Source organism: Bos indicus, chromosome 14 (assembly GCF_029378745.1).
Source record: "Bos indicus isolate NIAB-ARS_2022 breed Sahiwal x Tharparkar chromosome 14, NIAB-ARS_B.indTharparkar_mat_pri_1.0, whole genome shotgun sequence".
NCBI classification, from domain to species: Eukaryota; Metazoa; Chordata; class Mammalia; order Artiodactyla; family Bovidae; genus Bos; species Bos indicus.
In genome coordinates, this window is record NC_091773.1 from 32,421,499 (window position 1) to 32,444,054 (window position 22,556).

General features: G+C 38.0%; 1 protein-coding gene across 2 annotated transcripts in view; it reads left to right on the forward strand.

Moving 5' to 3' along the window:
• PREX2 (phosphatidylinositol-3,4,5-trisphosphate dependent Rac exchange factor 2) overlaps window positions 1–22,556 on the forward strand; it is a 302,189-nt gene that overhangs the window by 106,351 nt on the left and 173,282 nt on the right. For both annotated transcript variants that reach the window (XM_019973769.2, XM_070802636.1), the window contains exons 10-14: window positions 1,540–1,684; window positions 6,575–6,675; window positions 14,162–14,265; window positions 16,912–16,961; window positions 19,902–19,977. In XM_019973769.2, coding sequence (XP_019829328.2) covers window positions 1,540–1,684; window positions 6,575–6,675; window positions 14,162–14,265; window positions 16,912–16,961; window positions 19,902–19,977 — 476 coding nt within the window. The remainder of the gene's footprint in view (window positions 1–1,539; window positions 1,685–6,574; window positions 6,676–14,161; window positions 14,266–16,911; window positions 16,962–19,901; window positions 19,978–22,556) is intronic.

Sequence of the window (22,556 nt, forward strand, 5' to 3'; positions counted from 1 at the left end):
TAATCAGTTGCCCCCTGGGCTTCATGTGAACATCCCAGTTCAAGCTACTCAGTGCTGGATTTCTCTGTACCTGAAACCCTTTGCCCAAGATGCGTTCCCATCACCATTCAGTTCTCCCATCAACTGTCTGAAAGCCATCCTCATTTCTTCTCTCTACACCCACATTTAACCCATTGCTACGTCTTAACAATACCACCGGAGAAGGCAATGGCACCCCACTCCAGTACTCTGGCCTGGAAAATCCCATGGGCGGAGGAGCCTGGTAGGCTGCAGCCCATGGGGTCGCTAAGAGTCAGACATGACTGAGCGACTTCATTTTCACTTTTCACTTTCATGCATTGGAAAAGGAAATGGCAACCCACTCCAGTGTTCTTGCCTGGAGAATCCCAGGGATGGGGGAGCCTGGTGGGCTGCCATCTATGAGGTCGCACAGAATCGGACATGACTGAAGTGACTTAGCAGCAGCAGCAGCAACAATACCACCTCCCAGATATTTCTCAACTTTATCCTCTTCTCCTGATAACCTGCTATTTTTTACAGAGATTTGAACTTGCCTGAACTTTAGTGGATCCCTCCTAATTGTCTCTCTCTTTTTAAACCCTCTTCCTTTTAGTTTATTCCCTATACTGTCTTCTGAGCTTTGTTTCCAAAGCATCAAAACTTTCCTTGCACTTCCCTGCCTTCCCCCTCCATCTGGTTACAATTCATAGATGTTCCCCCAGTTCTGAAGGCCCGAAATACACTGAGACTGCTGGCGAGCAAGGACCCTGCCCACCTATCCATCCATTACTGTCCTATCACCTGAAACCCAGGGCTGTTTGCCTCTTCCTTCAGATGACCTTTGTGAAGACGTTCTCTCTCTGGAAATCCTGTTCATATTCATGCATTCAAACATGGTCCATCCGTGAAACTTCCCTGAGATAGTGGTTAGGTACTGTGACCATTTCTCTCCCGTAGCACAGTTTTTCCTCTAAGGTTGTCTCCAGTGCCACTGTCTAGCTGTGCTGATCTCATTCTTCAAAGGGCTTCCTAGGTGGTGCTAGTGGTAAAGAACCTGCCTGCCAGTGCAGGATATATCAGAGACCTGGGTTGGATCCGTGGGTTGGAAAGATCCCCTGGAGAAGGAAATGGCAACACACTCCAGTATTCTTGTCTGGAGAATCCCAGGGACAGAGGAGCTGGTGGGCTACAGTCCATGGGGTTGCAAAGAGTCAGACATGACTGAGCAGCTGAGCATAAGCATGAGTCCTACTAAAGGGGTCCATGAAGTCTGACATACAGCTCCTTTTCCTCCACCAGCCAAACCACGTGCCTCTGGGGCACAGTCTGCACGGTGGTGCCCTTTGGCTGCAGGCATCTCACCTTGACTGTCTTCCTAGTACCATATGAACTTCTTGACAGCCAGAGTCCTATCACACAAGCTTTGTATCCACAAATCCCAGCGCGTGGTAGACATGCAAAGAATGTTTTGTTTTATGAATGCATGAACAAATGAAGAGACTTTTTCAGTGACCTGTCCTGTGTTTTCATTTTTGACAGGTTTAAAATTAGGAATGGAGCAAGACACCTGGGTAATGATCTCCGAACAGGGTGAGAAACTTTATAAAATGATGTGCAAACAAGGAAATCTGATCAAAGACAGAAAAAGAAAACTGACTACGTTCCCTAAATGCTTTCTGGGAAGGTAGGGTTGTTGTCTGGATTCCTGTGTTTCTTTCAGATTTTCACGATCTCATGTGTTAACTTTCCTTTAATTATTCATTTTTTCCTAAAAAATATTCTCCTAAATGTTTTTGAATATTTCTTCACTATTCACATTTCGGAGGCCATAAAGGGATGAGGGAGTGCATATAGAGCCAGGAATCCTGCCCAGAAAACTGAAGGCATCCATCCATCCATTCATCCATGACTTTAGTAATTTCTGATAAACTGTTTCAGGGGCATGGCAGAGGCTGGGATCAGGCAAAAGCAGGCAGGCAGGCGGGTTTGCCTGTAGGGCACAGAGTCTGGCAAGGACATGGGTGCGGGGCCTTAGAGTCACTTAGACTGAAAGGCACACAGTCTAAACTCCCAATTAATTCAGAATTTAGACAGCTGGGCTCAGGATGAAAGGGTATTGATGAAGAGTCTGAAAAAGTGGGTCACGCGAGGGGCCAGGCACAGAGGAACAGGCAGGGAGGTCACTTGGTTGTTCCACTCAGAGATCAAACTTGTGCCTCTGGTTCTGCAGATGCTACTCGGCTGTAGGTGGGAATCCCTGCTGGGTTAAGCCAGAGGGCAGGGTAACTGCCTTCAGGCGGCTCTGCTTAGGACACGCTCTGTGCCAGCTTCTTCCTGTACATTATTTCCAGTCTTCAAACACATACTTAAGAGTTAAAAACCTTTATTTTTTTTTAAAGATTAAGAAACTGGGGGATCAGGGAGTTTGACATGTTCAAGTTCATACAACTAGTAATTTACAATGTCAGTGCTATAAAAGTAGACTGGAGAGGTAGTTCAAAACCTGTCCCCACTCAGATCTGATCCTGCCACTGGCTAGTTGAGAGATTTGTTGTTGTTTAGTCACTAAGTAGTGTCCAACTCTTTTGTGACTCCACTGAAGGTAGCCTGACAGGCTCCTCTGTCCATGGAATTCTCCAGGCAAGAATACTGGAGTGGGTTGCCGTTTCCTTCTCTAGGGCATCCTTCTGACCCACAGACTGAACCTGAATCTCCTGCATTAGCAGGTGGTTTCTTCCCCTCCAGGGAAGCCCAGTTGAGAGACTGGGGAAGAGTTAAATTTCTCTTTCCTCTATAATAATAGAAATGATTGTATTGCTTACCTGTGATACTGACCAAAATGTCTTCTTTTTTTTCTTGTCTTCCAGTTTTATTGAGCTATAATTGTGTCAGTTTAAGGTACACAGCATAATGATTTGACTTACATACATTGTAAAAGGTTTACCATAATTAGTTTAGTGAGCATCAGTTATCTCATTTAGATATACATTAAAGAAAGAGAAAAAAAATATTTTCCCTTGTGATGAGAATGCTTAGAATTTACTGTTAATTTTTATGTGCAATGACAACAGTGTTAATTATGTTTCAGAATGTCTTCTTAGCTATACAGACTGGAGTGGGCTGCCATTCCCTTCTCTAGGGGATCTTCCTGACCCAGGGATTGAACTCAGGTCTCCTGCATTGCAGGCAGATTCTATACCATTTGAGCCATCAGGAAAGTCCAACATACAAAATCACCATAGACTATGCCAACTCCAACCTCATCAGAAGAATATAGGCCAGGAGACCCTGTGCTTGCCAGGGAGCAGTGGGGGTCCCTCTTCAATGGGGGTGGTCCTTGCAGCAGGCCACACAACGGCAGCAAGCTGTAGTTGCTGGTGTTGGCTGTGCCCCCAGGTAAGGGGAGAGAGCAGATATGAGCCCCCCTTGGCTTAAGAGTCCCATGTTGCAAAGAAGACACCCTTTCTCAGAACAACCTCATTGGTGTAACCTCCAAGGTTCCCGTAATACATACCCCCTTACTTCAAGAATAATACTTGATGAGTCACTTTAAGCTGTGGCTTCCCACCGGGGGTTTATAAGTGTGCAATTTAACCATCAGAAACCATTTTGACCACAAGCAGTGTGTTAGTGGCTCAGTCATGTTGGGTTCTTTGGGACCCCATGGACTGTAGCCCTCCAGGCTCTTCTGTACGTGAGGTTTTCCAGGTAAGAATGCCACCTAGTAATACAACTGACACTCAACCCTCATCAGTTTCTAGGGAGACAGAGCTAGAAAGCTCACCCAGGCTCCAATTTGTCCTTGAAGGACAAAGAGTTCTATCAAGCCTTTACCCACACCATCTCCTATGGCTGTGGTGCCCATTAACTGCAGTGATCTGCAAAGCGTTGCCCAGAACCCTGGTGACATAGTGGAGACTCAGTAAACATTTGCTATGTTAATTGTAGCCTTTTCCATAACAACATTACTATGACCTGAGGGTGAGATGTTTCTGACCCAATCATGATCCCTTTGCCATGTGTTGATGGGATCTTTCTAGTACTATATTAGGTTCCGTAATAAAGTCACTCATTAACTTTCTTCCCTACCCTTTCTTTTTTTCCCCATACTCCTAATTTATAGGAATACTTAAAATATGCTTTTTTCCCTCACTTTATTTGGAAACATTCAGGAATCTGCTAAGATCAAAATGAGGAATTATATTTTAGCTCTGTGCCAACCATCTCAGCCCACTTATGGATGGCTGACATTGAATAATCACTTACTATGTGCTAGGCCCAGTGTCGAGTTCCTGACATTTGTCAGCTCCTTTAATCCCAGGCAACTCTATGGGGTTGATATTCTTATTAATTCCATGTCATTGAGGAAAAAAAACCTGAGACCTAGAGAATTAAATTTACTCACCCAACATCACACAGCTAGTAGAGGCAGAAACAGTGTTTGAATCCAGGCTGTCTTATTGCAAAGTGCGTGATGTTACCACTATACCAGATTCTATGTTGCTTTTCTTTTGGATGGTTCTTCTTTAATGGAAATATACAAAGACCTTTACTAGCTTCTTTTGCCTTAAAATGTGCATTGTGGACTAGACATTTATGTTTGAATTTCCATATCCCTTGGTTATTTGACTTTCCCATATGTGTTGCTTTTAGTTTTGAAATAAATGGAAAAGTAATTCCCTGACACTTTCCGTTGCTTTGCTTCTCTGGCCTCTGTGCAAAAATAAAATTGTTCTGAAATATATTCATTAGTTAACATAAGCGTTTAAGCATTAGCTTTTAAACATGAGCATGATAAAATATTTTATTGTAAAATGTTTCTGTATTGTGTTCTCTTAATGATATCACAGGCCTTTAAAAAAAAATACCAGTACTGAGATGAGGGTCTCCTAAGTGTTACAAAACACTGGGGCTCCCCACCCCCTCCCAAAATAGTGAGTGATGTAAGCTATTAATTCTCAGTGGCCTTTCCCAACCACAGAAGATGTGCATGGTAGACAGTTATGATGGATGGTTTTGTACTGGAGGGCTCCTTATGGATGGCAGTTTAGATATAGTGATGAATTTTCCAAGTTATTTTAAAATTTGAAAACAAGGTAGTCAGACTTTTCTGTGTCTTTTAGTGTTTAACATTTGTCTACTGGGGGGCTTCCTTGGTGGCTCAGATGGTAAAAGAATCTGGCTTCAATGCAGGAGACCCAAGTTCGATCCCTGCATCAGGAGGATCCCCTGGAGAACCGAATGACAACCCACTCCAGTATTCTCGCTTGGAGAATCTGATGGACAGAGGAGCCTGGCAAGCTCCAGTCTGTGGATGGGGTTGCATAGAGTTGGACATGACTGAGCGACTAACACACACAATAGACACACAATTGTCTATTGCTGCAAAACAAATTGTCATATACTTAGTCACTTAAAATGATACACAGGTAGGTATTCACTTGTATTTCTGTAGGTCAGAAGTCCAGGTGAGTTAGAGCAGGTCCTGTGCTCAGGGTCTCACAAGGGCAAAGTCAAGGTGTTGGCAGGGCAGGGGCTGGGCTCTTATCTTGAATCTTGGAGGAAGACTTCATTTTCCAGCACATTCAGGTTGTGGGCAAAATTTCATCCTTTGTGGTTGTAAGAATGAGGCACCCGTTTCCATGCTGGCCATTGGAAGTTGTCTATATTCTTTGATATATGACCCCTTCTAGCTTGAAAATCAGCAGTGGCACATTGGATCTTTCCTGTGCTTTTACTTGTTCTCACTTGCTCTTGTGCCACCAGCCTGAGAAAACTCTGTGCTTCAAAGGGGTCAGCTGCTCAAGTCAGGCCCACTTGGATAGCTTCCATATTTTAAGGTCAACTGACTTGGGATTTTAATTACATATACCAGTCCATTCACAGAGCTACCTAGATTAGAATTTAATTGACAAACCAAGGGATGGAATTCTTTTTTTTTTAATGTTTCAGCTGATTTTTTTATTTAAAATTTTTTAAATATAAATTTATTTATTTTAATTGGAGGTTAATTACTTTACAATATTGTATTGGTTTTGCCATAATGGGAGGGAGGTGGGTGGAAGAAGCTTTTTAGAATTCTATCATATAGAGCATGCATAATAGAATTATTTTGTATGCCCTCTTGGAGTTTCAAACCTATTGGTTCTCTGTGCCTGAAAAGCTACATTCAAGACAGTTTATCTCTTATTTTAAGTCACTGTTATTCTATCTAATTCTGCTGTTTAGTTAAAATCTGTTGTATCTCTCTAGTCCCAAATTTGCTTTTATATAGGTAATAAAGATACTCTAGAATTCTCCCTTTGTGTTTACTAAAGGTCTAGGTAAGTTGAATAGTTATTAAATAGAGTTTAGGTAAGTCTGAATGTATGGACATGAGTTTTCTAGAATAGAGTCCAATGTAAATATATATGGGCCTTACATATATGAAAAAATGTATGTAAGATTCACTACAAGCATTCCTTTATATTTTGAGGAATATTCCTTTCATAGCTGCTTGATAAATGCATGGTACAGATAGACTTCCTGGGGAAAAACATAATGATTTAACTTCTTCATTGGATTTCGGTTGCAGTGAATTTGTGTCATGGCTGTTGGAAATTGGAGAGATTCACAGGCCTGAGGAAGGTGTTCACTTGGGACAAGCATTATTGGAAAATGGAATCATCCATCATGGTAATTATTTTATCAATCACCTATTTAATTTATTTTTCCACAAGTTACATTTGCCTTTGTTGCATTGATTGGTTTAGTTTATAATACTTCTCCACATTATAGGATGGTTATGTTTTTTTCCAACATCCTAGAGTGTCTCATGTGTATAGAATATTGTTTCAGGGAATATAGGCTTATGCTGATATATTTGTTAACTTGAACAATTCCAACACAGGCAAGACTTAAATTCCAGTTAAGAATGATGTAGGATTGAGACAAGTTCCTTAATGGTGAGTTCTAACTAGAGTATTTGGGATGCTTCGTGAGTGAGGTGGCCTTAGCACTGGGCATTGTAGAGTAAATGGAACTCTGACAAGGACAGAAGGACATTCTACCCTGAAGAAGTAGTAGCTCTCAGACAGGGGAGTGTGAAGTTCATGGTGGCCTCTTCAGAACTAGCACAATGTCACAATGCAGGCCAGTGCCTTTCACAGATGAATATACTGGGGAGAGGGCTGTGATGAGAAAGGAAGGCATACACCCTAACTTAGCAGCTCTTAGGTTGCTGACTGTGGTGTGTGGGACTGCTTCTGAAGGAAGTGAGGAGCTGATGGGCACCTGGAACCAGAGGAGTGACCAAAGTTTGGTTTCCGAGTTAACTGAGGAGTGGAGAGGTAGAGATTAAAGGAGATCCTGCCCACAGGGATCCTTCCTTCCTCAGGAGAAAGAAAGACCAGGGCCCTGTGCACAGGCATGAAGAAAGGGGTCCATTAGAAGCTGAGAGCATATGTGATACCTCTTAAGACTTGGGAGATGCAGAGTGAGGTAGTATTAGTCACTCAGTCGTGTTCTACTCTTTGTGACTCCATGGAGTGTAGCCCACCAGGCTCCTCTGTCCATTGGGCTCCTCCAGGCAAGAATACTGGAGTGGGTTAACATTTCCTTCTCCGGGGGATCTTCCCGCCCCAGGTACCAAACCTGGGTCTCCTGCACTGCAGGCAGATTCTTTACCATCTGAGACACCAGGGGAGCCCATGAAGAATGAGCGGTGAGATCAGATTTTCTGTGCTTTCTGTCTGGATGACAGAGATAGTTAAAGAGGAGGACCAGGGGGGAGAAGATGAAGGACTGGGGACCCTCCTCCTGCAGGTGAGGGCCCACCAGGAGGTTGAAAACCTGTGGATGTAACTCTTGAGGTAGAGGGACAGTGAGGTCATGTTTGTGAATCATTTCAAGAGAGCATCAGGTTCTCAGCATGTCAATAAGAAACACCTAAAAAAAAAAAAAAAAAACAACAAAGCAATGATCATTGAATTAAGAATAAAAGCTTGAGGAATTTCTCGTGCAAAATGTGCAAGAAGAGAAAAAGACAAGGAACTGGGACTAAATACGGATATTTGGCTATGGAGTTTTGATGTTTGTCTTTTTCCCTAAATTAGAGTGAGATGCAAATAAACTAGATTCTCCAAATTTTCCCCCAGCACAGTAGATGTTGCCAGTATAATGTCCCCATCTACCCAGATAGGAATCATCTAGCATTCCTGTTCCTTCCTCATGCCATGAAGTCCTGTGAGCCCTACTAACACACAGGTCACTAATCAGACTACTGCTGTCCCAGGATCCCCACCTTCTTCCCAGTCACCACCTTCTTTGTCCTTGTTTCAGTGTTCGTCCTCCACCCCTGTAGAATACTCTGCAGGAAACAGCTGAAGAGACCTTTTAAAACATTTATAAGATCTAGGTGTTCTCTTGCTTACAGTCATCTACTGGCTTCCCATTAAACTTAAAGACAAGTCCAGATTTTTTATGTAAATCTCTTACCAAGGCTCTTGCCCATAGCCCTACATGATAGAGCCCCTGACTTCCTCTCTGAGTTGTCTGTACCTAACTCTTTACGTGGCGGCCACCCTGACCTTCTGTCTCTTCTTTGAACACTCCAAGATGACTTTTCATGTAGGATCTTTGCTCTTGCTATTCTCAATCAGCAGTTGCTTAGTAATCCCTAATAAATGTCAGGGACCTTTCTAGGTCCTGGAGAAACAACAGTGAATGAATTGACAGATGCGGATGTATTGGGTCTCATCTTCCATGACACTCTGCCTTTTAGAATCCTACCTAGTCCCCATTATTTCAATAAACTTCTTTTAAATTTTTGCTATTTTTTTCATGGACTCCTTATCACTCTCTGAAATTGTCATGTTGTTTCATTTATTTCTTTGTTTAATACTTCTCTCTATCTCCCATCCCTACGCTAGATCTCAGTCAAAATGGAAGCACCATGAGAACAGGAGCCTTGTGTGTTAATGTATAGCAAATGCCTACAATGCCCAGAACATATAGGTGCCTCATTATTATTTCCTGAGTGAGTGAATAAATGAATGGCTATATTTTGAACAAACAGATAATACTGAGAAGTTGTATATGATTTTGTACTTGGCCCATTAATGTCATTAAAACTCCATTTAGCATTCAGTGTGCTAAAAGCATCATCCAATATCTTATAAGTTAAAGTGAAAAGATACTGAGCTAGATGGCTTTCCTGTTTGTGTTTGACTTTCCCTTCTAACCCCACCTTCAGGTATATATTGGGACAAGGATTGAATGTATTTGTTTTATCCTATATTTTATTGAAGATAAAGGAGGTGGCACATATAGCAGTTTTGTGTATAATCATTAACTGTCAGAAATGATTATTCTTTTCCCATTCCAGACTGTATAATTCCAGGGACTATGCATTACCCATAGAACAAGGAAGGCAAAATCTGTTTATGGACACTTTGTTTATTCCATTATTCCTTACTGATCAGTTATTCCTTACTGATTCTTTCCTTCTTTCTACATGGGAGATATTATGCTAGGTACTTGAAGGTATGTGTACATGAATCAGGGATATTTTTTCTATGGTCTGATGGTTTTAAGCCCATCTTTTTACTTTGTTCATTATGAAATCCAGCTTTGATATATCTCCTTTCAGAGAAGACAGAAATCTACTAGGTTAGGAGAACTAATTTTTTGCAAGGACTTTTGAGAAGGAAAGCTGTATTGGTTAGCACTAGCTGCTGTAGTAAGTACACCTTCCCAACACATTATAGGAGGCTCACATTATAGAAGCTAATTTTTTACTTACATAAAATTTAGTTAATAGTGAAGGATGAGGTTGTGGCATTCGGCTGTGTATAGGGTTTTGGTGCCTGATATAGCCTTGACCATCTTCAATCCAGTGTTCCTAAATGTCACCTTGGAGGAACGGTGGTTTTTTGTTTGTTTTAAATAGGTTTGTACATTTCCCATTGTATATCATTTTTGTGCACATACCTGTGGACACAACTCAGATATGTGATTGCTTCCCTGGTGGCTCAGCTGGTAAAGAGTCTACCTGCAATGTAGAAGACCTGGGTTTGATCCCTGGGTTGGGAAAATCCCTTGGATACCCACCCCAGTATTCTGGCCTGGAGAATTCCATGGACTGACTCTCTCAAAGAGTCAGACACGAGTGATCAACTTTCACTCACTCACTCACTTGACTGTAAAAGACTCCTAAAAACGTCCTGTAGTTGCATATGCAGGAAAAACAGAAGCTAACGCAATTTGGTAGTCAGTTACTTAATTTCTGCCCCTGAGGCTTAGCTCCTAGGTCAATATAAAATCAATGAATATATGAAAGCTAGAATAATCATAATACATGTGTTAATGTTTTACAAAGATATCTGCAAACAGTAGTCACAGAAATCACTTTTAACACTTTTATTTTCAGTTGAGGTTATTGTGACTCCTGCTGCTAATCTGAGTCACTTTAATCCTTTATGAATTAGAAATAACACATAAAAAGAATAGTCTTAAAGCTATCTGTCAACAATGGATGCTGCTATTTAAATTGTTTAAAAAATTATGGATATGTAACTTTCTATACTTCTGTGTGATGAGTTAACTATATTTTAGAAAGAGCTACTTCGTTTGCTACAGTATTTTCTTTTTTGACTATGAGATACCTTGTGACAGATAACAGAATATTGGAGAAGCTTTATTTCCAATGCTGGAAAGGTCAGGGCATGGAAAGAGGTTGTCCTTTCAAAGGAGCTGTGAGATTATTTTCAAGTCAACTATCCTCTCTTGCTTTATTTCAACATAGATGACGCAGAAATTGTATGAGGAAGAGTTGCTTGTTTGTTTAGTGAATTGAGTTCTAAAAACAGAAGAAAGTGAAAGTGTTAGTCACTCAGTTGTGTCCAACTCTTTGCGACCCCATGAACTGTAGTCTGCCGGGCTCCTCAGTCTGTGGGATTCTCTAGGCAAGAATACTCTAGTGGGTATCCATTCCCTTCTCCAGGGGATCTTCCTGACCCACGGATCGAACCTTGGTCTCTTGCACTGCAGACAGATTCTTTATCATCTGAGCCACCAGACATGACTGTTATGGGTGGACTTTACAATTAACAAAACTGTTATTACTTTCCCTGAATACATTAATAGCTAGGCAAACATATTAAAGTCACTTTTAAGTTGGTACAAAGTTGATGTGGAATGATACTTATTCAATATCTTCATGAACATAGTTATCTAGAGTCTGACCAGTTCAGGACTGCTAAAAGATCTGGAAGGAATCACAGAGGGAACCACCCTTATTCATTTTAGTAATATAAGTATCAAAATATTTTTAACTACCTCCTTCTAGAAAGAGAAAAAAATCAACAACGTAAACCTTTTTTTGAATGGATATCATAATTTCAGTCCTAATCAACTCTCCCCAGGCTCAGTATTGTCTCCAATAGGAATACAATTTTGAAAAGAAAGTAGTAGGTAAGTTCTGAATTAAAATTTATTTTGAAATTTCAAACACAAGAACGCTTTATTTAACTTAAAAGAATTGAAATATTTATTATATGATTAACTCTTTTTTTTCCCCTGAGAAATCTAGCACTGAGTACACTCCATGAATATTGTTTGATTTTGATGACCTGTGTTATTACTGTTACTACTATCTGATCAGCTGTAGTGTCAGATTTCACATGTTAGAACTTTTGTCACTGGAAATAATGTTGTTTTTTTTTTTTAAGTGTTCACAATTAACTAATAGAGGTTCTCCCAAAGTATGGTTAGAGAACACATTATGCAATTTCACATTAATAATTTTATTAGGATGAAGAAATAAGAACCAGACAGGCTAGTTTCATTAGTATGTGATTTCAGCTGCATTTTAGTGAAAATAGAATTCCTAAAATAAAATTGAATGAGTCATCTGTTTTAAAAGGAACCAGCAAAAAAGAAAAAAAAGTCGACTATTATTGCTATTATTCACGTTGCAAATATTGCTGGGAACTTCATCAGAGGCTGAGCCTTGCTATACTGGGAATTCTTGGGTTGGGACAGCATATACTTTCTCTGTGGTAGGTTGATAATGTTCTTCTTATCTGGCTCTATTATTTGCATTAAAAATGCTTATGTGAGAATTCTGAGGGCTCATTCATTATAGCCAGTGGTGTGCTGAAGTTGGCTGGTATAAGCTCTAGAGAGCAGATGATTAAATGTTTTTTTAAAAATTGCAAGCTGATTGTTAAGCACAGCTATTATTAAAATGAAATGACGTAAATATATAAGTACATATATTATAAATTTAATATATTCTTAAATCTCATCACTTCCTAATTCTTTTACTACATTTTATTGTTTATGGACTTGGTATTATTTGTATCTACTATTTTTTTATGGTGGGAATACTAAATAATCATGTGTCACTGCATGTCTAATTCTGTGTTTAGTGACTTTATTTGGGGAGCTTGAAATTGGCCAGTGTGGGAATTTTTGGTACCATGGATATTGGCAAATTATACACATCAGTGTTCCTTCTGCCTCGTCACCAGAGAGACAGCTGTTAAACATTTGCCAGTACATTCCCGGTAATGCCCAGTGTTGCATAGTTGTTTAAAAGATGGTATTAAGCAACCTTCCTCATCAGCTAATAAAGCCATTCCCTCCTCAGGAAGTTGGGGGGAATAAATTTCAGTGCAGAACTATTCACTATTTTTCTAAGGGAACAGCTACAAGTTACAGATTAACCCAAGAATTATGATCAAAATCACAAGAGTTTACCTTACAGTGAAGGACTCCATTTTTTAATAGGTTGACCCACCACTTCCTTTATTGTGGCAGGAGACCTTTGGACCCAAGTTTCCTTGAATTTTGGAATATCAATATAATCATTTATTTCAATGACTCTTAAGGGATAAAAATGAGAATTATTAATAGGTAGATTCTGTAGGAGAAATAAATAACGTTCTGAAACATGTTGTAGGATTTCAAAATATTTCTTTTGATTTTATTTTTCTTTCACATATGTTTTTCTTTTTGACTTAACCTAGAAAAAGAGATGCCAAAAGGTGATGTTGTCTTTTTGGCAGCAGTCATATCTCAGTTTTATGGCTATTAAGTCATTCATTTGGTTTGGATAGGTTAGGGTGAAATAGCTGAAACTTTGTATACGTGTGTGTGTGTGTGTGTGTTACAAGTCTCTTGTTTTTCCTATGGATTCACCTAAAATGGTTTATTAGAATTAATCCTGACAGGTTTTTCTCTCTCTTCAACTTTTTTAGCAAAAAGTAAAGGTCAAAGTCTTCTATCTAATCATGAAAATAGAACCCATTGCAATAAATCATCTTTTCTGCAAATGTTGCATTCCCTGTAAAGAAACATTTAAATGTAAACTCTTTGAGATTTAATTTGAGGTTTTTCCTTTCTAAAACAATTATTTTTTTATTAGACTACCTATAAAATACTTCTGGAAAAAATAAAACTTGAAAGTTTAGAAGGAGTCTTTATAAATATGAAAATCATCCTAAGAATGAAAGTGAAGGGTGACCACTCTCACTTTCCATTTAAGAAAAAAAAATTAAACAATGTAAAAGAAAAGCATTTGTAATGTAAGAAAACTGTTAAAAGTTTGTTATCAGTTACGTATTGAATTTATCTAATGTACTCTGGAGATTTAAACACAGGATAAATGGTTAAGATCCATGTATGTGTGGTCTTGGCTTGATTGCTATAAGATAAGACAGATAAATGCTAAAACTCACTTCTGGGGCTGAGAATCAAATTATGACTCACTAACTGGAGTATCTGCTATTTGAAGGGCACTTTCTGCTTGACTTTGAGCATTGTGAAGAAATAGAAAATACATACTCATTTATTAAAGTATATATATATATATATATATATACTATGCTAATATGTATAGTATATATGGTGTATGTATCTGTTACATATACTATGCTAGCTGAATGTTGCTAACCTCAGTTTAGTTCTTCAGTCCTTCTGTGGAAATCGTAACTATATCACAAAATCTTATCATTAATCTTACTGTCGAAATACTGGATTAGCATTACTATGTTAGGGAAACAAAAGCTTTTGGTAAAACTAAAAACTTTTGTTATTTGGGAATGTGTTTTACAAATATGTTTTTATCTTCTACTTTTTAGATTGTCAGGATTTTAATATGCTGTTCTTATATTCTTAGTTACAGATAAACATCAGTTCAAACCAGAACAGATGCTATATAGATTTCGTTATGATGATGGAACCTTTTATCCAAGAAATGAGATGCAGGATGTTATTTCAAAGGTAATAGCCTCTCCCACAACCTTTAATCAATGGAAGAATTCATGTTGTCCTACTGAAGCAAGATAAAATTTTGTAGGGAGACCAAAATTCTTCTGGTATAGGAAGTTTTTATGTGACATATGGAAACAAGCCTCTTGGTGTTTTCTTGCCATTATAAGAATTGTAATGTTAAATCCTATTGTTTTTTTCTCTTATCTTCTTCTAATGCAGTTGCATCACTTGAAGATTATATCCATTGAAAACTATTTTACATGTAGCAACAAGTGGTCATGATACTTGAATACATTTAACAAAAATACAAATTATAAAATTCATGAAATATCATTTTTCTTTGTACACTTGGGAAACTCTATATTGACATATAATGATCAAGTAGTATGGTGGGTCATTGCATAGATTTATAAATCATCTGTTTGCATTATATGTTGAAATTTTATATTTTAGGAAAAATAATTTTTAAGATATTTGTCACATGTATGTATATATGTCATATGTATGTATATGTACACACACATGAATGTATATATGTATACTTATATGTGTGTGTATGTATATACAAATACCTATATGTATATACATGTATATATGTATTTAGTTCAGTTTAGTCGCTCAGTTGTGTCTGACACTTTGCGACCCGATGAACTGCAGCATGCCAGGCCTCCCTGTCCATCACCAACTCCCGGAGTCCACCCAAACTCATGTCCATTGAGTTGGTGATGCCATTCAACCATCTCATCCTCTATTGTCCCCTTCTCCTCCTGCCTTCAATCTTTCCCAGCATCAGGGTCTTTTCCAATGAGTCAGCTCTTCACATCAGGTGGCCAAAGTATTGGAGTTTCAGCTTCAACATCAGTCCTTCCAGTGAACACCCAGATCAGTCGATCTCCTTTAGGATGGACTGGTTGGATCTCCCTGCAGTCCAAGGGACTTTCAAGAGTTTTCTCCAACACCAGAGTTCAGAAGCATCAGTTCTTCTGCACTCAGCTTTCTTTATAGTCCAACTTTCACATCCATACATGACTACTGGAAAAACCATAACCTTGACTAGATGGACCTTTGTTGACAAAGGAATGTCTCTGCTTTTTAATATGCTGTCTAGGTTGGTCATAACTTTCCTTCCAAGGAGTAAGTGTCTTTGAATTTCATGGCTGCAGTCACCATCTGCAGTGATTTTGGAGCCCAGAAAAATAAAGTCTCACACTGTTTCCACTGTTTCCCCATCTAATTGCCAAGAAGTGATGGGACCGGATGCCATGATCTTCGTTTTCTGAATGTTGAGCTTTAAGCCAGCTTTTTCACTCTCCTCTTTCACTTTTTCACTTTGATCAAGAGGCTCTTTAGTTCTCCTTCACTTTCTGCTATAAGGGTGGTGTCATCTGCATATCTGAGGTTATTGATATTTCTCCCGGCAATCTTGATTCCAGCTTGTGCTTCTTCCAGTCCAGCGTTTCTCATGATGTACTCTGCATACAAATTAAATAAGCAGGGTGACAATATACAGCCTTGACGTATTCCTTTTCCTATTTGGAACCAGTCTGTTGTTCCATGTCCAGTTCTAACTGTTGCTTCCTGACCTGCATACAGGTTTCTCAAGAGGCCAGTCAGGTGTTCTGGTATTCCCATCTCTTTCAGAATTTTCCAGTTTCTTGTGATCCACACAGTCAAAGGCTTTGGCATAGTCAATAAAGCAGAAATAGATGTTTTCTGGAACTCTCTTCCATTTTCCATGATCCAGTGAATGCTGGCAATTTGATCTCTGGTTCCTCTGCCTTTTCTAAAACCAGCTTGAACATCTGGAAGTTCATGGTTCACGTATTGCTGAAGCCTGGCTTGGAGAATTTTGAGCATTACTTTACTAGCATGTGAGATGAGTGCAATTGTGCAGTAGTTTGTGCATTCTTTGGCACTGCCTTTCTTTGGGGTTGGAATGCAAACTAACCTTTTCCAGTCCTGTGGCCACTGCTGAGTTTTCCAAATTTGCTGGCATATTGAGTGCAACACTTTCACAGCATCATCTTTCAGGATTTGAAATAGCTCAACTGGGATTCCATCACCTCTACTAGCTTTGTTCATAGTGATGCTTTCTAATGCTCACTTGACTTCACATTCCAGGATGTCTGGCTCTAGGTGAGTGATCACACCATCGTGATTATCTGGGTCATGAAGATCTTTTTTGTACAGTTCTTCTGTGTATTCTTGCCACGTCTTCTTAATATCTTCTGCTTCTGTTAGGTCCATACCATTTTTGTCCTTTATAGAGCCCATCGTTGCAAGAAATATTCCCTTATTATCTCTAATTTTCTTGAAGAGATCTCTAGTCTTTCCCATTCTATTGCTTTCCTCTATTTCTTTGCATTGATTGCTGAGGAAGGCTTTTTTGTATGTATGCATATGTGTATATATGTATATCATATGCATGTTTGTACATGCATATGTATGAATGTCACTTGTAGGTGAAAAATTAATAACACAATTTAATCCTATTTTAGTTATTCAGATATTATTTTTTAATATAATGTAACATTTGAATAACTTTCAAATTGGTTAAGATTGTGTAATAATTTCAGAATAATCTATTTCTAAATTTCATTGGTATGTCCATTGACTGATTTTACTTGTTTTTGACATATCTTTATTTTACAACAGGGTGTACGATTATATTGTCGTCTTCATAGTCTGTTTACTCCAGTTGTAAGGTGAGTCTAGTTTCTAAATTCTGGGCAGTTTAAATGAAAATATTTATATTGCATATTAGGTAAATATTATTAAGCTGAACATAGCATATTTTATTTTTCTTCCAAATGTGAACATTTTGCTCTTAAAGATATTTTAAGTAACAATTTATCTTAAAATATTTCAAAATTTTCTGGAGCTCTAATTATAGAGTTTCTTCTATACTTTTTATTCTGATTTCTAAAATTATTTGCCATTAATTCATAGTAAGGAGAAGGAAATGCCAACCCACCCCAGTGTTCTTGCCTGGAAAGTCCCAGGGATGGAGGAACCTCGTGGGCTGCCGTCTATGGGGTTGCACAGAGTTGGACACGACTGAAGTGACTTAGCAACATAGTAAATTACAGGTTTGATAATGAAATTATCCACAGTCAGTTAGTATTTGATAAATAATAGTTGAGTAACCAGAGAGGATTTCAAAATACTATTTACTAATAAATATTTACCATTATGATTACTTGTATATTAATTTTTTTGTATATTAATTTTTTCAATTAGACTTATGATCAAATCTTTGACTTGTATTTTATGTCAAAATATTTTCTTTTAATCATCTTTTATTGAAATAAGAAGTTTTGCACTTGAAACTTAAGAATTAATTTGATTTAATAATTTTATCAGTTTCTCTATACCATGTTTTTACTTCTGAAGAGATATGCCTTTCTGGTTTCTAAAGAGAAATTAGAATTCATTTTCAGTTTATCCTTTTAGAAACATAGCAGAAAACTTTGAGTTTTATGTTATGATTACTAATAGAGATAATCAAGAGCAGAATTGTATTTGTAGTATCCACAAACTGATAGAACTGATATAATGTAATATAATAGTAAATTAATTTCAGATGGCCAGATTTCATTTGGAGTTTATTGACTAAAACATATTTTTCAGAACAAAAAAATGAATGTATGATTTCTAAAATGAATGTAGAGGCTTTTCAGTCATGGATATAGAATCCAGGCGTTTGATGGACAGTGTTTCTATTTTTCACTCTGGTTTCCAATTCCAAGGAAATGCAGAGCTTAAAAAAATATTCCAAAAGTTGCTGATTAAGTGTTGGAATGCCCACACTTCAGATCCTGAAAGAGAAAACAGGGTCTTACCTATTACCCCTGAAAATGCCCTGTCCACTTTCATAAGCAGGCTTCACAAAGTAAAAAAAAAAAAAAGAAAGAAACCAGTATTTGTTGATTCTCTGCTATATTCCTGGCACAGACTTTCTGTAAATATTTTGGATAGCATAATGCTAAAAAATGGTTACTTAATAATAGCACATGGGTTTTTTTGTACTTGTATGTGTGTTCAGTTGATCAGTTGTGTCTGACTCTTTGAAATCCCGTGGACTGTAGCCCATCAGGGTCCTTTGTCCATGGGATTCTCCAAGCAAGAATACTGGAGTGGGTTGCCGTGCCCTCCTCCAGGGGATCTTCCCAACGCAGAGATTGAACCCAGGTCTTAAACTAATAGAAACCGATACTGGATTATTTTTTCATGTCATGTGTGTGTCTGTGTGTATGTAGGTTTTATATATGAGAAAATGTGTTCTGAAAATATATTTTAGCCACGTGAGATTTTTTATCAAGAAAGTTACATTCTAAAAGAGCTGATAAGAAGGAATTGTTCTTTGGCTAGAAATGACAATGGTTTATGAGTTGTCAAGGGTAAATTTATGGGGAAAAAACCCATAAAGCAGATGGAATGTGTGATAGTCATGCTTTTAATATGTATGAACTCAGCTTATGAAAAGAAAAATGACTTGGGTGAAAAAATCGATAGAGCCACATGTATTCTATAAAAACTACCCTGTCCTTCTTTTTGACACGTATGGAAGCCAAGATGAAATGGATGATGGGGTGTCAGAAACGGAGACAGATTTTAAAAGATTAAAAAAAAAATCTGCTGTTGATTACTGGCTAACCTAGTACATTCACTATTGAAATTTCAGGAATTTCAGTCATATTTTGGAGAGCTTTTTATGAGAGTGGATGAAATGATGTCAATATTAATTGTAAATTGCTGACAGAAGTTAAAAGAACCATGAATATAGCCAGTAATTATTTGTCACGTCAAGTTGATTGCAGTTTGGATTTTTTTTTTTTTTGACATTTTGAAAGACTCTCCTTTTCTCATTCCATTTTGATTTAGGCCAGCAAAATAAATGAATCATAGATTTCTGCCCTTGGGGTCTTGTTCTGATCCTGAGCACTTTGTAGTTATCTAACTAGACTTTGAAAGATTTCTCAGATCCAGGAACTTCTGCAGACAGGAGAGTCTGCTCTCGGTTCCCTTGGCTGCCTGGGGATGTGGTGTGACTAAGGCCATGCTGTGATCAGACAAAATGACAAGGTTCTTCGTGTGTTTCCCTCTGGGGAGGCCTGAGGTCTGCCACTGCTGAGTCAACTGAATCATCCTCCAGGGCAAATCCGGCCTACCTGGAGAATTCAAGAGCAGAAATGCAAAGGGTGGCTTTATTCTCCACATTTTGAGGAGTTCTTTCGTAAACCCTATCTTGATTTAAAGGGAAGGAATTCTGTTTTATTATTCTTTTGTTAATGAGCAATTATATTTCTAGCCAAGTTATTACCAGATAACATAGCAGTAATAATCAATTTGGATATAAGAAAATGTGGAAGAAGAAATGTCCTGTTTTGGTATGCTTGTGGGTTCCTTCTCCTGGTGTGAACTGATGAAGGGAATTGTCAGGTGTTGCGTAAACCTTGTAAAGCTCCCTTATTTACATGTAAGTGGGGCAATCATTTCAGAAATCAATTCAGATTCCATCGAGTAAACTTTTCTGTTGCACACTGATACTAAATGAAGTGATCCTGGTGCTTATTTATCCCCCTCTTTTTTTCCCCCTTACTTACCCTCTTGCTTAGTGTTTTTGGTTTCTCTTTCCTTTGTAGAGATAAAGATTATCACTTAAGAACCTACAAGTCTGTCGTTATGGCCAACAAGCTGATAGACTGGTTGATTGCACAGGTAAATAGACAAATAGAAATTGCTGAGTTACCTTCATGGCTGCTTTAAACTTTGAGGTGATTTAGGGATTTTAAAAACTCCCTACTTGCCAATGAGACACAGTGAAATGACTTGACCAAGTTCATACAGCTGGAATGAAGCAGAATTAGGATTTGAACCTGGATCATCTGATTTCAGAGTTTTCACTTAATTTTTATGCTGTATTGTCTTTCAAGAGGGAGATGTTTTGTGATTCAAAAATATCAGCTGAGATCCATTCAAAATACTAAGTGTAATTTGAATATCACTAAAGAAAAGTGTGTATATGTACTAAAGTTTCTCATGTTTTGTTTACAGATTTTTTTAAGGTATCTAATGTTTAGTCCTAGCAAGTTATTCTAGTCACCTTGTGCCGTCTTCTCTGTTAGATGATAATTGTATCTTGATATTATCAGCTTTGGTATCCATCTGCACACATTGTAAATAAGAAAGTGCAGAATTTATTGTGATTGTCACTCTGCTTCTCAGAGTGTGGGAGCTGACAGCTGGTACTGAGAAAATGTTATTTGCAACTCAAGGCATCCAGCCCATTATAATATATATTCAAATATAAATTTATTTAGATGTTTTATCATACTAGATTAACTAATAAATAATCAAATGTTTTCCACGGGTTAAAGGAAAGGCCAAGAAAACTGATATTTGCTTTGACAGAACTTACTATTTTGGAGAAGGGAATATGGCTTGGTTGAAATGCTGTCATTACATTTGGATATTTGAGTCAAGTTAGTTTTTTGTTATTGAAGAAAATCATCTACATCTTTTGTTACAAGTGAATAATAGTATTTGATGCTCAGTCATGGAAATGTTTATTTTTGCCTTAAATATAAATGTTTAATTCGTATTTGATTTATCTGTGCACATACTTCTTGAAATTTTTATTATTTAATATTAACTTCTAGACTATCCAGGAATACCTGGTTTTACATTTAGTATTTAGATTTATTTTATTGAGAAATTAAGATCTTAAAGCAAACAGTTCTTTTTTAGATAAAACCCAAATTCCAGTGTTCAATGGGTTTACTAGTGTGAAAACCATTTATAATATGTTGATCAGTGCATGTCATTGGGATTGGTTCTATGTTTGGTAATAGAGTTGAAATTTCACATAGAAATTATACTGTTACAGAATTCACATGAATTCTTCTACGTTGATTATGTGAGAAAACTGAAGAAAGTTTTTTTTTTTTTGAAGCAAAGGCTAATACTGAATAAATATTTAGAGTTCTGACAAAGGAAGTCAGTCATCAACTTTTTTTTTTCCTTTTTGGCACTTTTACTTTCCAAATATGAACATTAAAAGACTAAAAGAAGTTGCTCAAAACCCAGACCAAGTTGCAATTCTCTTTTACTTCAGGTTTTCTTTCTGGTCTGTTATGGCAGTGACTGTAGAAATGCTTGTGCATAGTAGAATTGAAATTGAAATGGACTAGGATACAGGTAATCTGGTCTGATGACAGCTTTGCTGTTAAGCAGTTATGCAAACTTGCGTGAGTCACTCAGTCTGTCTAGATTTTATCTTCACAACTGTTTCCTGCTTACTGGAATAACTATATATATCAGCTCTTCTCCATCACTTAGGAGAAGGAAATGGCAACCCACTCCAGTGTTCTTGCCTGGAGAATCCCAGGGACGGGGGAGCCTGGTGGGCTGTTGTCTATGGAGGTTGCACAGAGTCAGACACAACTAAAGTGACTTAGCAGCAGCTCCATCACTTAAGCTTTATGATTCTGATAGTGTAAAACTTGCATATATGTAAGTATCAGACATAATTAACTCTAGCTTTAGATTAGGACAACATGGGCTGGCTTTGAGGAGAAAGGTATGGTAATGGAATGATAAGAGAATGGTAAATTAAAGTTCTTAAGCTAAAATGAACAAGAGATTTTATTTTAAAGGAAGAGTCTCTTTCCACCAAGGCCGTCAGTTGAATAATAAGTGTATACTTTTGGTGATTATTAAAACAAGCTTTTACTGTGAATTTAACATTTAAGCAGGTGCTTTGGTGATTAAAATAAAAGAAGCCAACAAAACAGAAAGCAGACATGGTTCCTGCCTTCAAGGGACTGTTAGTCAGTTGGGCGGATTTTTATACTTCCTCTAAGGCTCTGCTTCAGCATCATCTCCCCCAGTAAACTGTGCTGGATCCTCCAGACTTGGCTCAGCATCTTCCTCTGTGGTCCCAGTTCCCTGGATGTATCTGTCTTAGATAATCCCACTTTATATTGAAACTGTCCCCGTGATTCTTAGGGTGGGGGCTGGTTAACTTATGTGCCAGCACCTAGTATAACACCTGTTTGGGGGTATTGACTAAATTGGATGACGGTGGCATCACTGACTCAATGGACATGAGTTTGAGCAAACTCCGGGAGAGAGCGAAGGACAGGGAAACCTGGCATGCTTCAGTCCGTGGGGTAGCAAAGAGGTGGACACATCTTAGTGACTGAACAACAAAACAACAACTTATATATTTTAAGTGACTCGGTTCTTCAGATTTCAATTATGAGGGCAGGGAAGTGTTTTGTGTTTGAGTGTTTTAC